The sequence below is a fragment of the Oncorhynchus kisutch genome, linkage group LG26, assembly GCF_002021735.2.
Source record: "Oncorhynchus kisutch isolate 150728-3 linkage group LG26, Okis_V2, whole genome shotgun sequence".
In the NCBI taxonomy this organism is placed as follows: Eukaryota; Metazoa; Chordata; class Actinopteri; order Salmoniformes; family Salmonidae; genus Oncorhynchus; species Oncorhynchus kisutch.
Window position 1 is genome coordinate 26,188,105 of NC_034199.2, and position 14,227 is coordinate 26,202,331.

The window sequence follows — 14,227 nt, forward strand, 5'->3', positions numbered from 1 at the left end:
GGAACACTGCAAAGGTATGGACAAAGGGGTTAGGTGACTAGGGTAGAAGGAGATGTGAGGACAGGGTTGACAAATGGAAACGTGGAGAGAGGCTAATAAAGAGGTAGCAACGTCAGGGGAGGGGTGAGATGAGGGTTCATGGGTAGGTACAAGTGGAAGGAAATATAGGTTAAACATATTCATACATGAGTCAGAATGGAATAGGGAAGATTGATTTACAGTTGAAGTCGGAAGTTTACATACACCTTAGCCAAATGCATTTCAACTCAGTTTTTCACAATTCGTGACATTTAATCCTAGTAAATATTTCCTGTCCTAGGTCAGTTAGGATCACCACTTTATTTTAAGAATGTGAAATGTCAGAATAGGAGAGAATGATTTATTTCAGCTTTTATTTCTTTCATCACAGTGGGTCAGACGTTTACATACAAATCAAATCAAAGTTTGTCATATGCGCCGAATACAACAGGTATTAATATTAAGGTATTGCCTTACAGTGAAATGCTTACTTACAGCCTCTAACCAATAGTGCAAAAAAGGTATTAGGTGAACAGTAGTGAGGTTACATACAGACACGGTTAGTCAGGCTGATTGAGGTAGTATGTACATGTAGATATGGTTAAAGTGACTGCATATATGATGAACAGAGAGTAGCAGTTGCGTAAAGAGCGGTTGGTTGGGTGGTGGGACACAATGCAGATAGCCCGGTTAGCCAATGTGCTTGAGCACTAGTTAGTATTTGGTAGCATTGCCTTTTAAATTGTTTAACGTGGGTCAAATGTTTCAGGTAGCCTTCCACAAGCTTCCCACAATAAGTTGGGGGAATTTTGGCCCATTCCTCCTGACAGTAATTGAGTCAGGTTTGTAGGCCTCCTTGATCACACACGCGTTTTCAGTTCTGCCCACAAATGTTCTATAGGATTGAGGTCGGGGCTTTGTGATGGCCACTCCAATACCTTGACTTTGTTGTCCTTAAGCCATTTTGCCACAACTTTGGAAGTATGCTTGGTGTCATTGTCCATTTGGAAGACCCATTTGCGACCAAGCTTTAACTTCCTGACTGATGTCTTGAGATGTTGCTTCAATATATCCACATAATTTTCCTCCCTCATGAAGCCATCTATTTTGTGAAGTGCACCAGTCCCTCCTACAGCAAAGCACCCCCACAACATGATGCTGCCACCCCCGTGCTTCACGGTTGGGATGGTGTTCTTCGGCTTGCAAGGATCCCCCTTTTTCCTCCAAACAGAACGATGGTCATTATGGCCAAACAGTTCTATTTTTGTTTCATCAGACCAGAGGACATTTCTCCAAAAAGTACGATCTTTGTCCCCATGTGTAGTTGCAAACCGTAGTCTGGCTTTTTTATGGCAGTTTGGAGCATTGGCTTCTTCCTTGCTGAGCGGCCTTTCAGGTTATGTCGATATAGGACTCGTTTTACTGTGGATATAGATACTTTTGTACCCGTTACCTCCAGCATCTTCACAAGTTCCTTTTGCTGCTGTTCTGGGACTGATTTGCACTTTTCGCACCAATGTATGTTCATCTCTAGGAGCCCGAACGCGTCTCCTTCCTGAGTGGTATGACGGCTGCGTGGTCCCATGGTGTTTATTCTTGCGAACTATTGTTTGTAGGTAGGGAGTTTGAAGTTTGAAGGTAGGCCTTGAAATACATCCACAGGTACACCTCCAATTGACTCAAATTATGTCAATTAGCCTATCAGAAGCTTCTAAAGCTGTGAAATAATTTTCTGGAATTTTCCAAGCTTTAAAGGCACAGTCAACTTACTGTATGTAAACTTCTGACCCACTGGAATTGTGATACAGTGAAATATTCTGTCTGTAAACAATTAATTGTGTCATGCACAAAGTAGATGTCCTAACTGACTTGCCATAACTATAGTTTTTTTTAACAAGAAATTTGTGGAGTGGTTGAAAAACGAGTTTTAATGACTCCAACCTAAGTGTATGTAAACTTCAGACTTCAAGTGTGTGTATATATTGAAAATTGATTTGTTACTGTCACTTATGCTCCCTCTCTGGCCTCTAGGTCACCAGGCTGCTCCTTATGGCGCACACCTGTCACCATCGTTACGCGTACCTGCGTGTCGTCAGACTCACCTGGACTCCATCACTTCCTTGATTACCTGCCCTATATATGTCACTCCCTTTGGTTCCTCCGCCAGGCGTCATTGTTTCTGTTTCATGTCTGTGTTTTTCTTGGTTTGTATTATGTTCCATTTAGTTTATTACAACACTCACTCCCTGAACTTGCTTCTCGACTCTCAGCGCACATCGTTACAGGTGCTAAGGAGGGAAGGACATGAGTCATAGTCTTTGAGGTACTTTAATAAAGACATCTCTTTGCCATTCCTAGAACAGAATAATCCTTTACAATGTGGACTGGTCTGTACATTGTAACAAATGACTCTGTTTAGTCACAACAACACTTATTCTGTAGATCCCTTTCCATCCTGAACTGTACCAAAGGTTGGAGTGCAGATTCCTCTCTGTCAGAAGTAAAGGATTATTGGAGGCTGTGCAGCACTGTTATCATTATATTGTACTGTAGCTACAGATTTAGGATCTTAATTTGACCAGTTTCTCCCTGCAGGAAAATAATCCTGCAGCAACAGGAAATGTAAATTAATTCACATTTTTGTAGAGGCTGATACATTTTTTGTTAGGGCAGATCAAGTCTAAAAATTGTAAAGTGGAAATTACAAACTTTAGAAGCTTTTTAAACCTTGAATACACTAAAAGTGATCAAATGAAGATCCTACACCTGTAAGTGGATGCCTTGACACAAATGTACAGTAAACACAGAACCTTGTGTAACTGAAGAGTTCCCCCTGAGTTAGGGTTCAAAGGTCAGCATAATAATAGCCACCCACTCCTGTGGAGTCTGGACACACTCCCCTCCATCACATATCTGACACACACACACCCCTCTGTTCCATCTCTCCCTCGCAAGACCCATTGTCTGCATCTAGTGGTCACAGGGTTCTCTGGAAACTGGTTAGGTCTTTGTTACATAAGTGTGCATACGTGCATGCGTGAAAGTGCAGGTCATAAAAGGTTTAGTAGGTGATTGGAAGAACCGTCCATTCTGAGTTGTAAATCACACACAGGTAAACACAGGAAGAGGGAGGAGACTGTCAAAAGTTAGGGTTGTCTTGTGCTCTTGGAACAGCTAACCATGAATGCGGTGTTATAAAGGTGTGTGTGCGCACAGACGGACAGGGTCCAGGGGTATGTGAGCACACAAGTCTTTGAAGTTTCCAGGACAAGTTCAGAACACAGCAAGATCAGATGGGTTTCCGGGGACCTGTTCAGAACACAGCATGATCAGACAGGATTTCCGGGGACCTGTTCAGAACACAGCAAGATCAGACAGGATTTCCGGGGACCTGTTCAGAACACAGCAAGATCAGACAGGGTTTCCGGGGACCTGTTCAGAACACAGCAGAGGCCAGGTGCCAAGAATGTACCCCACTGAGTACAGAGACATCCTTGTCACTGAGCGTTCCAGAAACGTTGGATCAACCCAGATTTCCATCACTGCTTGGCTGCTCTTCTGAGACTATGTGGCTAGTCCTGTCTTCCCTCCCTCTCTTCTTCTCTCTTTCTGACAGGTGTCTTCCGCTCTCATCTGCCCATAACCATCTCTGACTCGCAAAGTCTTGTGTCCACCTCAGGTTCAACTCCTGGGGATTTGGTGTCCTGATACATTTTTCCAAGGCCTGTAATTTTGCGGTATTTGGACACAAAGATCTCAAAACCCCTTCAGAAAATGACAAGTTTATCTCTTAATAATATGGTATTGCCTTACATTTTTGTTTTAAGACCTAAAGTGACCAGCCTGTAAGAATTGCCTCTATGGCATTTAACTTGGTCTAAAAACTATGAGAAATATTAGTTCTTAATATTATTTTGACAAAAGTATGATTGTAAAAGTGGTCCAGTTTATACTCAATGACTGCAATAATAAATATCATTAGTCCATATTTAGAATGATATAATATGACACATATTGTCATATCTCTTCCCTAAATTAACATCACATGCTGGGTCCCACAGCACATTAAGTAGTGGGTGACTCATGCCTGCTTCTCATTGTAACAGTGTAACAACACCAGTATGTGTGTCAGACAAACAACAGCTGGGAGATTTATCCGGATTTCTGTGCAGGGAGGTAACATGTTATTCCGCGTGGGTCAAGAGTGCAAAATGAGGGGAAAATACTGTTAATGGCTGTTTTGACTGGGATTTGTAAGAGAGCCAGATAGTATCAACTGTGACTTCATCAGAGAGGGCCGTGAGCCAGCCAAGACACCTCACTGAGCAGCTCCGAACCCCCACCACCATTCTCTTAACTGGACCCAATCAAAACAAAAAGCAAATTCACTGTCTCCAAGGAAAACAGAGAGGAACCGGGCGTGTTGGCTGCACCTGCGTTACGAGCAACGTCCCCCATAAGAATCCACAAACCCAGAGTGGAAAGAGTGTAGATAGGCGAGAGTTGCTGTCAAAATACAACCGCACAGATGCTCAGTGCCTCAGTGTATCATTACAGGGTGGAGAGTTCAACGGCTCGTTATATTACCTTGGAATTCAACAATGGTGCCAATCAGAGGATATTGTTAATAAGTGTGTCTGTATGGATATGGGGTAGCCACTCTTGCTTGATGAGAAACATTGCCAGAGACCTGACAACTTTCGTTAGCTCTCCAGTCCCCAAGCTAATGTAGGCTTTAGCCCAGCTGGCCAACACAGTCTTATGACGTGCAAGATACCAGGGTTTAGGCCCAGGTGGTAACATAAAGCTGCACAGGGACCTTGTCAGAAGCCCTGTCATGACTCTGGCACATTCTGTCCTCTCCAAGGGCTCACAGTGTCAGGGACAGTAGATCACTCACGTTTATTGCAGATTGTTAGAGCCTCCCCTCTCCAAAATGTGACTTCTGAGGCCGGTTTAACTTAACAGACTCCCAACGCATCAACAACATAGCTTCAAGGGTCAAACTTTAGAGTTTGCTTTTCTAAAGAAAATGCTCCTGTACTAGTAGTGAATTCTAATGCGGTATGTTCTAGATAACGAGGGCCATGAGTTTTTCTTAACCCCCCTAGTTATAACTACTTATAACTCCATCAAGCTCCCTCACAAAAAAAACTGATTACTAAACCAACCATTCCTGCTTGTACTACTTCCCCACCTAGTTTAGCACCTCTGCAGAGGTACTAGAAGCAGGCAGAATTAGTTAACTTCAAAATCCATCTAGTAGGCTTTACCTGACTCCTGACCTGAGAAATACACAGAGCTTGTGTCAAAGATGATATATTATATTGACAAGAGGGTCCCGTGATCAGGTGGGAGCATTCTAGCCAATGAGTGGGCAGATACGCATGTGAATAACAGGCACAACTCTGATATGAAGTCGTTTTTTTTTTCCAAAGTTGCCAAAATGCCAAGTGCATCCACTTTTACATGAGTCCATTCTTAACAACCTAAACATTACGAAACCTATTCGATCAAATAAGCATCAAATTATCAATTACATTTTTTGCTGACCAAATTGGACGATCTCACTGACCTCCATACAAATATTCCTCACTTTATGGTCTTATTTTCGTGGACCCCTCTCGCTTCGCCTCTTTCTCTCTGGTGTTAACTTGGGTCAACCTGTGTCAACCTTGGTCATGTGGGCCAGCATATAGTACCTTTCAGATTAGAGGCTTAACACTTAATACTGGTGGAGTCATGCTAAAGTAGGGTCATCAAAGAGGGGACACCACTGGTGACAAAGTGTGTGTGTGAGAGAGCAGGACCTGCAAACACAGAAATTGGTATAATCCTGAGAGTCAAAGTAGCTGTTAGATTTGACATATTTCCTATTCACAGCAACTGCTGATCATGTTACAAAAGCCTTTTTATTTTGTCCTTCTATAATTGGAGAGAAAAACCTTTATCAGAATTCTACCACAGACTAGTGAAGATGGGCGGTACGTTTTATGATATCACAGCTTGTAGTGTTTATAAGTCTCTCAATCACCATAACAATAATATAAAACATCTGAATATTTATGTTAATAATCAGCATCCAGCCCTACACAACACGTGCACATGTGCAGTCTCTCTCACACACACCCTTTGAGACAGGTCCAGGAAGGTGGGCCAAACCCGTGGGGTTCATGGCTCTGCTTCCATTACATAATTAGCTGTGTTTGGACTCTGTCTCCCTGTCTGGCTGACTAACTCTAACAGACCTGTCTGTCCTCTGAGAAGCAGCACCTCAGTGTGAGTGTGTGCATGTGTGTGTGGACTCTGTCTCTACCAGACCTGTCAGTCTATCCTCTTAGACCCAGACCTACATCACTCTGACACCAGAGATCATTACAGATGAGTTATTCGTGGGAAATGTGATGTTTACATCGCACTGTGAGTTTGATGATTAATGCTAAACAGGTGTAAAGAGTTTACATTTGAACACTAATACAGTGCTGTGCTTTTAGTATGATAGTGTTCTACTTTATCAGTTCTGCAGGGTCGTCTTCCAGAACGTCACCAAAGAAGGCACAAAATAATAGAGAACCAGAAATTCCGAATGTTTGCCTTTTTTTTTTATTTACAAAAACTCCAGCCACCCAAGTCAGATGGTTCTTTGTGCTACCGCACAGCATGTGATTCTGATGCACCAAGTCTGGAACCAACAGGACCTTGAACAGCTTCTACCCCCAAGCCATAAGACTGCTAAATAGTTAGTTATATAGTTAAAGCTGCAATATGTAACTTGTCAAGAACTGCAATGCTGCTGGGTTTTCCACACTCAACAGTTTCCCATGTGTATCAAGAATGGTCCACCACCCAAAAGACATCCAGCCAACTTGACACAGCTGTGGGAAGCGTTGGAGTCAACATGGGCTGGCATCCATGTGGAATGCGTTCAGTAGCCTGTATAGTCCGTCCCCTGACAAATTGAGGCTGTTCTGAGGGAGACTGGGGTGCAGCTCAATATTAGGAAGGTGTTCCTAATGTTTGGTATACTCAGTGTATGTGAGTAGTGAGACACAGACACAATATGTGTTATGAACAGAATACAACCTTTAAAGCTGCAATCTGTAACTTTTTGGGTGGCCCGACCAAATTCACATAGAAATTTGTGTTATAGATCTGTCATTCTCATTGAAATCAAGTCTAAGAAGCTGTATATCTGTTCTATGTGCGCTATTTCTATGCTTCCCGTTCTTAAGTTTTGTTTTTGCATCTTTGGGTTTTATACACCAGCTTCAAACAGCTGAAAATACAATATTTTTGGCCAAGGAAAATATATTTCACAGTGGTGGTACATTGATTCTCTACGATATACTTGCTTGTTTTGTCACAAATCCTGATCATTCATTTTCATAAGCATTAGACATCAGATATACAGGTAACTGCCATAATACCAACATAAAGTGTCTTAATAGGGCGTTGGGGCACCACAAGCTGCCAGAACAGTTTCATTGCACCTTGGCATAGATTCTACAAGTGTCTGGAACTATATTAGAGGGATGTGACAACATTTTTCCATGAGATATTCCATCATTTGGTGTTTTGTTGATGGCCACTGCTCCAGAATCTCCCATAAGTGTTCAACTGGGTTGAGATCTGGTGACTGAGACACACTAAGCTCCTTTGAGACCCCTCTTTCAAAGTCACTGAGATCTCTTCTTCTAGCCATGGTAGCCAAAATAATGGGCAACTGGGCATTTTTATACATCACCCTAAGCATGATGGGATGTTAATTGCTTAATTAACCCAGGACCACACCTGTGTGAAAGCACCTGCTTTCAATATACTTTGCATCTCTCATTTCCTCAAGTGTTTCCTTTATTTGGCAGTAACATGTGCGTACATAATATACAAATGGTGCATTCTGTAGCAAATATACTCTATAGGACAGCAGCAGTATTGGCATCATGTACAAAATTACACATTTGATTTCTTACAGCTCGCACAACACTATATCAAAGCATATGAACATAAATATAGACCTATACCTGTTGTTGATTACCAGAGATATGGAAGAAAAGCTCCAGCACAACCAAACAACTGCATCTACCATAACAAGGGAAAATAACTGTACATATATGACAACATAAAAACGTTATGCTACAAACATATAAAACAAGCCCAGAGTCTCTTAAAAGTCCTTTTAAACGTAAGACTCCTCTGCAAAGAACATTTGGTCAAAGTCGTCCACGCAAGGGTCGCTACACTTCCTGCTTTGCCACTCCCTCTTCCCCTGGACAAGGGCCAGAGCGACCTCCTGACTCCTCTGCAGGCACGCGCCTGAATCCGCCCGCTCCTGTGAGGAAAAGTAGTCCCTTACTGCCCGCGTGGCGGAGGGAGAAAGGCAGAAGCGTGGCTCTGAGTTTGGGCCTGCTCCGTTGCGCTGTGGCTCAATGTCAGACACTCTAAGTCCGCTCTCAGGGAGCTGCTGACCTTTGACCCCGTGGGTCTGGGACTTGACCAAGGGCCTTTCCAGGGTGAAGATGGAGGCTGCATCTGTCACCATGGAGGGCTCAGAGGCTCTGCGAGGCAGGGTGAGGACCTTGCGGCCAGCCTCCATGGCCAGGGTGAGGGAGTGAGACTTCTGCCTCTGGAGGGTTAGTGTTGAGCCACTCTGTCCATAGAACACATCCTGGGGAGGCTGGATGACCTCACTTCCTGTTCCAGTGGGCCGCTGGGTGACGTCACGTCCTGTGGGGGGTCTGTGGGTGGCATTGCAAGCCTGGTCGTGCAGCAACTGTAGCTCTCTGACAGTAAGGGGTTTCTCTGTGCCTCTGTAGAAGGGAGACCTACTCTTCTGCAGCTGTAGGATAGCCTGCTGGTAGGATGGAGGGCTGCTGGACCTCCTCTTGGTGGTCACCTCTACACCTTTACCCTCTGAGGCTTTTGGGAGGCTAACCCCTTTCCCCTTCCCCACTTCCTCCTCCAGGTGTCCATTGTCAGGTTGCCGTAGTGACAGTCGGAGGTTCCTCTTGAGCCAGGTGTTGGGATGCAGTCCGTGGTGGGTAGAGGGTGTCCGGGAGGAATGAGGGGGCTGGCTTTCACTCCAGTCCACTGTATCTCTCTTTGGGGGTGAGCACTTGGGGGAGCGGGGTGAAAGGGGGGAGCGGGGTGAAGACTCAGCCAACAGGAAGCCGGCGCTGGTGACATAGTCTGTGGAATATTGGGAGAAGGCGGAGTCTAAGGAGCTAAGGGAGGAGCCTGTGGGGGAGGTTGCTGGGGAGGACAGGCTAGAGCAGCTGGTGTCCAATCGTAAAGGAGAGGGTGGGGTGTGTTTCAGCTTCCTCTGCCCGAGAGTTCCAACCCCTCCTCTTTCTCCACCTGTGATCACTTTGTCTTTCAGCTGCAGAGCCCTGAGCCCCTGAAACACTTCATCCTCCTCCTCCTCTTCCTCTCCCTCCATTGCCGCGTCATAGCTCGCTTTACGAGACGCCAAATGGTGCTTATCCGATTGGATGATCAGAGCTCCGGGGGTGTGTCCGATGGCAGGCTCTGAGCTGCGTCGTAACCTCCTAGGGCCCTGTGATTGGACATAGCACTGGCGTGGGCGTGGTTGCCGTAGGGCGGGGGTGAACTTTCTGGGTCTGGCAAGTGGGGGAATATGTAGGAGGTCAGCCTCAGCCTCAGCCTCAGGGTCAGGGTCGGGGTCACAGTCACTTAGGGTGATGACAGAGTCTCTGCTGCAGCTGTCAGGCTTGGCCTTGTCTCTCAGAGGGTGGGACTCCTGGAAGGGCGACTCTGGGTCCTCGTTTAACTCATTCTCCAGACTGTCATAGGATGAGTCATTCATCTGGAAAGAGGACACGTCTACGGAGGGAAGGAGAGAGGAAAAGAGAGAAGCGGGGGAAGTTAGAGAGTTAATATGCTAAAATTATTGTTATGACATGCGGTCCATTTTGATTGTTATGGATTTCATATGTTCCCACTTCCGCTTTGGAAGTGTTGGAAATGTTGCACTGACTGACTATCATGCCAATAAAGCTGGGGTGGAGGGAAATGGAGAGATTTTAAATTTGGAAATAGAGGGTTTGAAAACAAGCGCAAAGTGCTGTCATAGTCCCAAGCATACAGCTGCCATTCATAGGGGTTGGTTTAGGTCATAAAGAATGATTGAGGCCTCTAGTGGCCAAAAGGCTGTTATAGCATGGGTGTCATTGAGGGCTTAATTTAGGAAATATGTTTCCAAGTATTCCCACAAATAGAAAAAAATACATTATCGTGTGATCTCTTTTTGGGCTTAGTTGTGGTCAATTTAGATAAATGATTGTATGATCTCTTTTTGGGCTTAGCTGTGGTCAATTTGCAGTGTACAAATTATTATAATTATGCTCCGCCACCGACCAGCCGCTCCAACAAAAATTGGCCCGCGGCTGAATCTAGTTGCCTACCCCTGGTTTAGGGGAGAAGAGGAAATTGACTGGTGTGTTAATGAGTGTCTGAGAGTGTACTAATCACTTTAATGAATGAGGTCATCATAGTGACCCCAATCAGCAGACCTCACAGAGACAATGACTTATGTAGAGGTCTGAGAGAACACTCAACGCACGCGCACACACACACACACGCACACACAAGCTAGTCAGGGCTAATCTACTCTATAATGATGATAATGTCTACAATACACTGTCTTGCCATAAACACACACACTCATGAACTTTCTAAACCCTTGTGAAGACCCGTGGCAAATTAAACCACCTCTGTGTCATTTCAGTTCTGCTTGGTTTGGGACCTCTCTTCCTCCCTCTCCCTCTGTCCCTATCCAACTTTATCTTATGAAGTTTTCTCCAACCAAAACGAACAGCATTTGTTTAGAGCACTGTACAATATAATCTGCAATTAGATGTTGTTATTTCTTCAGTGAATACATTGACTTCGTTTACCTGATCCATGGTCGCTGCTATTGCTCTTCTGAGGGAATCCACTAAACAGAGAGGGGACGTCATCTCCCAAGACCTTCCTGCAGTTCTCAATCAGGAACCGAACAAGCTCACAGACCTAGGAACAGATCATAGACCTGGTTACACCTCAGTCACACAAGTCAATGACTGGTCCTAGATTAAGGCTCCGACTGCAAGTTAAAGGTTATTTCATAGGTAGTTTCCCTGGTATAAGAGTCTTGCCAACTTTCTTACTGGCCACATATAGCTGATCAAAATTGACATAATGTAAATCGTCTGAACTCCTTTTTCTAAGATGAGAATCACAATTTAAGGAGACTTCAGAAAACCAAATCTGAGAAAGAATCTTGTCTATTCCCAGATGTTTACAAACATGAATTAAAACCCAAGTTACACAGTATAAACCTCCAAATCTGAAACACAAAATGTCAGTCATGCTCCCAAACAGTCAGTTCCAGTCTGGGATTTGAATGTTTCCCTAGGGCAAAGCTGACTGTTTAAAAAACAGTGATTATAAATGTGTTGTTTTTGTTAGCTTCCCTTATGGAGAGTCTACAGACAGAATGAGGTTATGGAAATATGAAGGAGACAAACATGGGGCCTATCTGTGTGTTGTTGGGCCAGATGTGTGTCATGGTTTTCACCATATGTCTGTCAGTCTGTGTTACACGCCTGTGTTCAGAGGGCTATGGGAGTGAATGGACTGCTAGAGCTTGGCTACGAATTTCACAAGCTAGTCCAACACAACGGAACTCCAGCTAGGGGAAAAGGCTTCTCTCGCTCCCTCCTTCCTTGCGTCTCTCCCTGTATTTGGCCTGGTTCTGTCCATCAGAGGGGCTGCCTATTTAACCCACTGAGGAAACATCTAGAAACTCACTCATTCATCCAGAACCAGGGGGACTTTTTCTGGGGTAAGCTTTTCTCAATTGTTCAAAAGCAAAGTTAGTATGTGTATCTTAGCCACCTTTTCTGACAAACACAGCACACAATATTTACTCAAGCCACTCAGAGACTAACATGTCTGTAGGAGCCACAAACATCTAAATTAGAACTGTGGTGGAAAAGGGAGCGGAAGTGGAGAAAAATAGGGTTTGCGTGTCAAGCGGAAGGAGAGCAGTGTTCCAGACTGCCCAGTGCCGTTAGAGACCAGACCCACGCCAGCCCAGTTTGACTTGGCTCCTTGTGAGACCGCGACCAATCAGGGGAATGTTGAAATATCACATTTTTCCCCTTCAGAGGCGCTGGGGCCACACATACAAACAAACAGAAAAAAAGTGTGTGTGTGTGTGTGTGTGTGTGTGTGTGTGTGTGTGTGTGTGTGTGTGTGTGTGTGTGTGTTTGCACGCGTGTGTGAAGACAGAAAGGAGTGTTTTAGCATAGCGGGTTTGTGAAAACACACTCGCCCTCAGGAATCTGTAGGAAATGCTTTGGATTTTTTCCCAGTGAACCTCAACAGGCCCTAGCCTCACCAGAAACAAACACACATATGACAAGGAGAGAGAAAGATCTGGAAACACCCAGATTGATTGTGTTTCAACAATAATGTGTCCAAATCGACCATAAAATTAGAGACTATTAAAGACATTGTGACTTATTCTTGCTTATTATTAACTTACAATACATCTGGGGCCACTGGTGGTGAACTCAATCATTTCAGGGCTAGCATGGTTGGCTACAGTCTTGTAGTCTTGTGGTAGGGTTATGACTGTGAACTGGTGTGTCAATTCAGATATTTACAGTCTCCTTGTGAGTAAGTTATCATAAAATGTCAAGCTTTTTTGTCAGGGTACGAATTTCACATTTGTTATGTGTCAACGTGATCTCAAGTGTGTGTGTGTGTGTGTGTGTGTGTGTGTACAGAGATTGAAAACCTGTGACTAGAGAAATGTAAAAGGAGTATGTCAGTCCAGGTTTAAAGAGGAAACGTATATAGTATAGCCCAGCATGCGGCTCCTACTGTAGCAGGAGGTTGACACACTCTACTCTCTAACTCCTCACTGCTGTTTGTTCTTCCATTGGACATCCTGCTTAGTCAGACAGCTATGTGGCAACAGTATATCTTTCCTGACCCTTAGGTGTACAGTATGTATGTATGTATGTATGTGTGTGTGTATGTATGTATGTATGTATGTATGTGTGTATGTGTGTATGTATGTATGTATGTATGTATGTATGTATGTATGTATGTATGTATGTATGTATGTATGTATGTATGTATGTATGTATGTATGTATGTATGTATGTATGTATGTATGTATGTGTGTATGTATGTATGCAACGTTCCCTCTAAATTGCACGCGTGTGCGGACGCGCAGTAGCCCCGGGACTGACGAGCAGAAATATCAGCCCATAGAGAGGAGAACGAGATTGAATTTCACAAAAACTTCTAAAGCAGTGGTCACATGTTCCTTTTTTTTTATTCCTCTCGAGCTGTTGTGGGTAGGTGCATCAAATTCAGCTGCCCTGCGCGCTGGGTAGGCGAACTGTTGCCATTTTGAACCATTTCATCTGTTTGAAGGTACAAACTCTGCCTTCCCGGCAGGCCCAGAGAACAAATCAAGTGCACTATAGGCCTACCGCTGGCCAATCAGATGGCTCAGATGACAGTGTCTTCTGTAACATAGCAGGCATGAAAGAAAGCTACAGCAAAGTTAATACTGTGTGATTTCAAAATGTTTAAAACCAAGGTCCTCCCGGGTTGCTGCGACCGGGAGGCCCATGGGGCGACGCACAATTGGCCTAGCGTCGTCCGGGTTAGGGAGGGTTTGGCTGGCCTTGTCTCATCGCGCACTAGCGACTCCTGTGGCGGGCTGGGTGCAGTGCACACTGACCAGGTCGCTAGGTGTACGGTGTTTCCTCTGACACCATGGTGCAGCTGGCTTCCGGGTTGGATGTGAGTTGTGTTAAGAAGCAGTGCAGCTTGGTTGGGTTGTGTTTCGGAGGGTGCATGGCTCTCGACCTTCGCCTCTCCCGAGTCCGTGCGGGAGTTGTAGCAATGAGACAAGACAGTAACTACTATCAATTGGATACCATGAAATTGGTGAGAAAAATAAAAAAAAATGTTTAAAACCATGACTAGAGAGAGACTGTCAACGAATACAGCAGATGCTGTTTTTATGAGTGAATTCATGTTTAATTCCTTACTCAGCACTGTCAACACTGGATTCAACACTTTTATGAGCCATGAAATTTGCGTTCTTCCTATTTCCACTCAGCACTACAACAAGCACTGCAGCAGTAATGAATGAGTAAACCCAGTAAAATAAAAATTGAATTAT

General features: G+C 44.4%; 1 protein-coding gene across 1 annotated transcript in view; it reads right to left on the reverse strand.

Moving 5' to 3' along the window:
* Positions 1-7,245: 7,245 nt before the first annotated feature.
* Positions 7,246-14,227, reverse strand: part of LOC109871213 (rho GTPase-activating protein 20-like) — a 54,404-nt gene continuing 47,422 nt past the window's right edge. Inside the window, exons 12-13 of the mRNA XM_031806243.1 lie at positions 10,932-11,046; positions 7,246-9,858 (exon numbers count right to left, since the gene is read on the reverse strand). Coding sequence (XP_031662103.1) covers positions 8,195-9,858; positions 10,932-11,046 — 1,779 coding nt within the window. The 3' untranslated portion in view covers positions 7,246-8,194. The remainder of the gene's footprint in view (positions 9,859-10,931; positions 11,047-14,227) is intronic.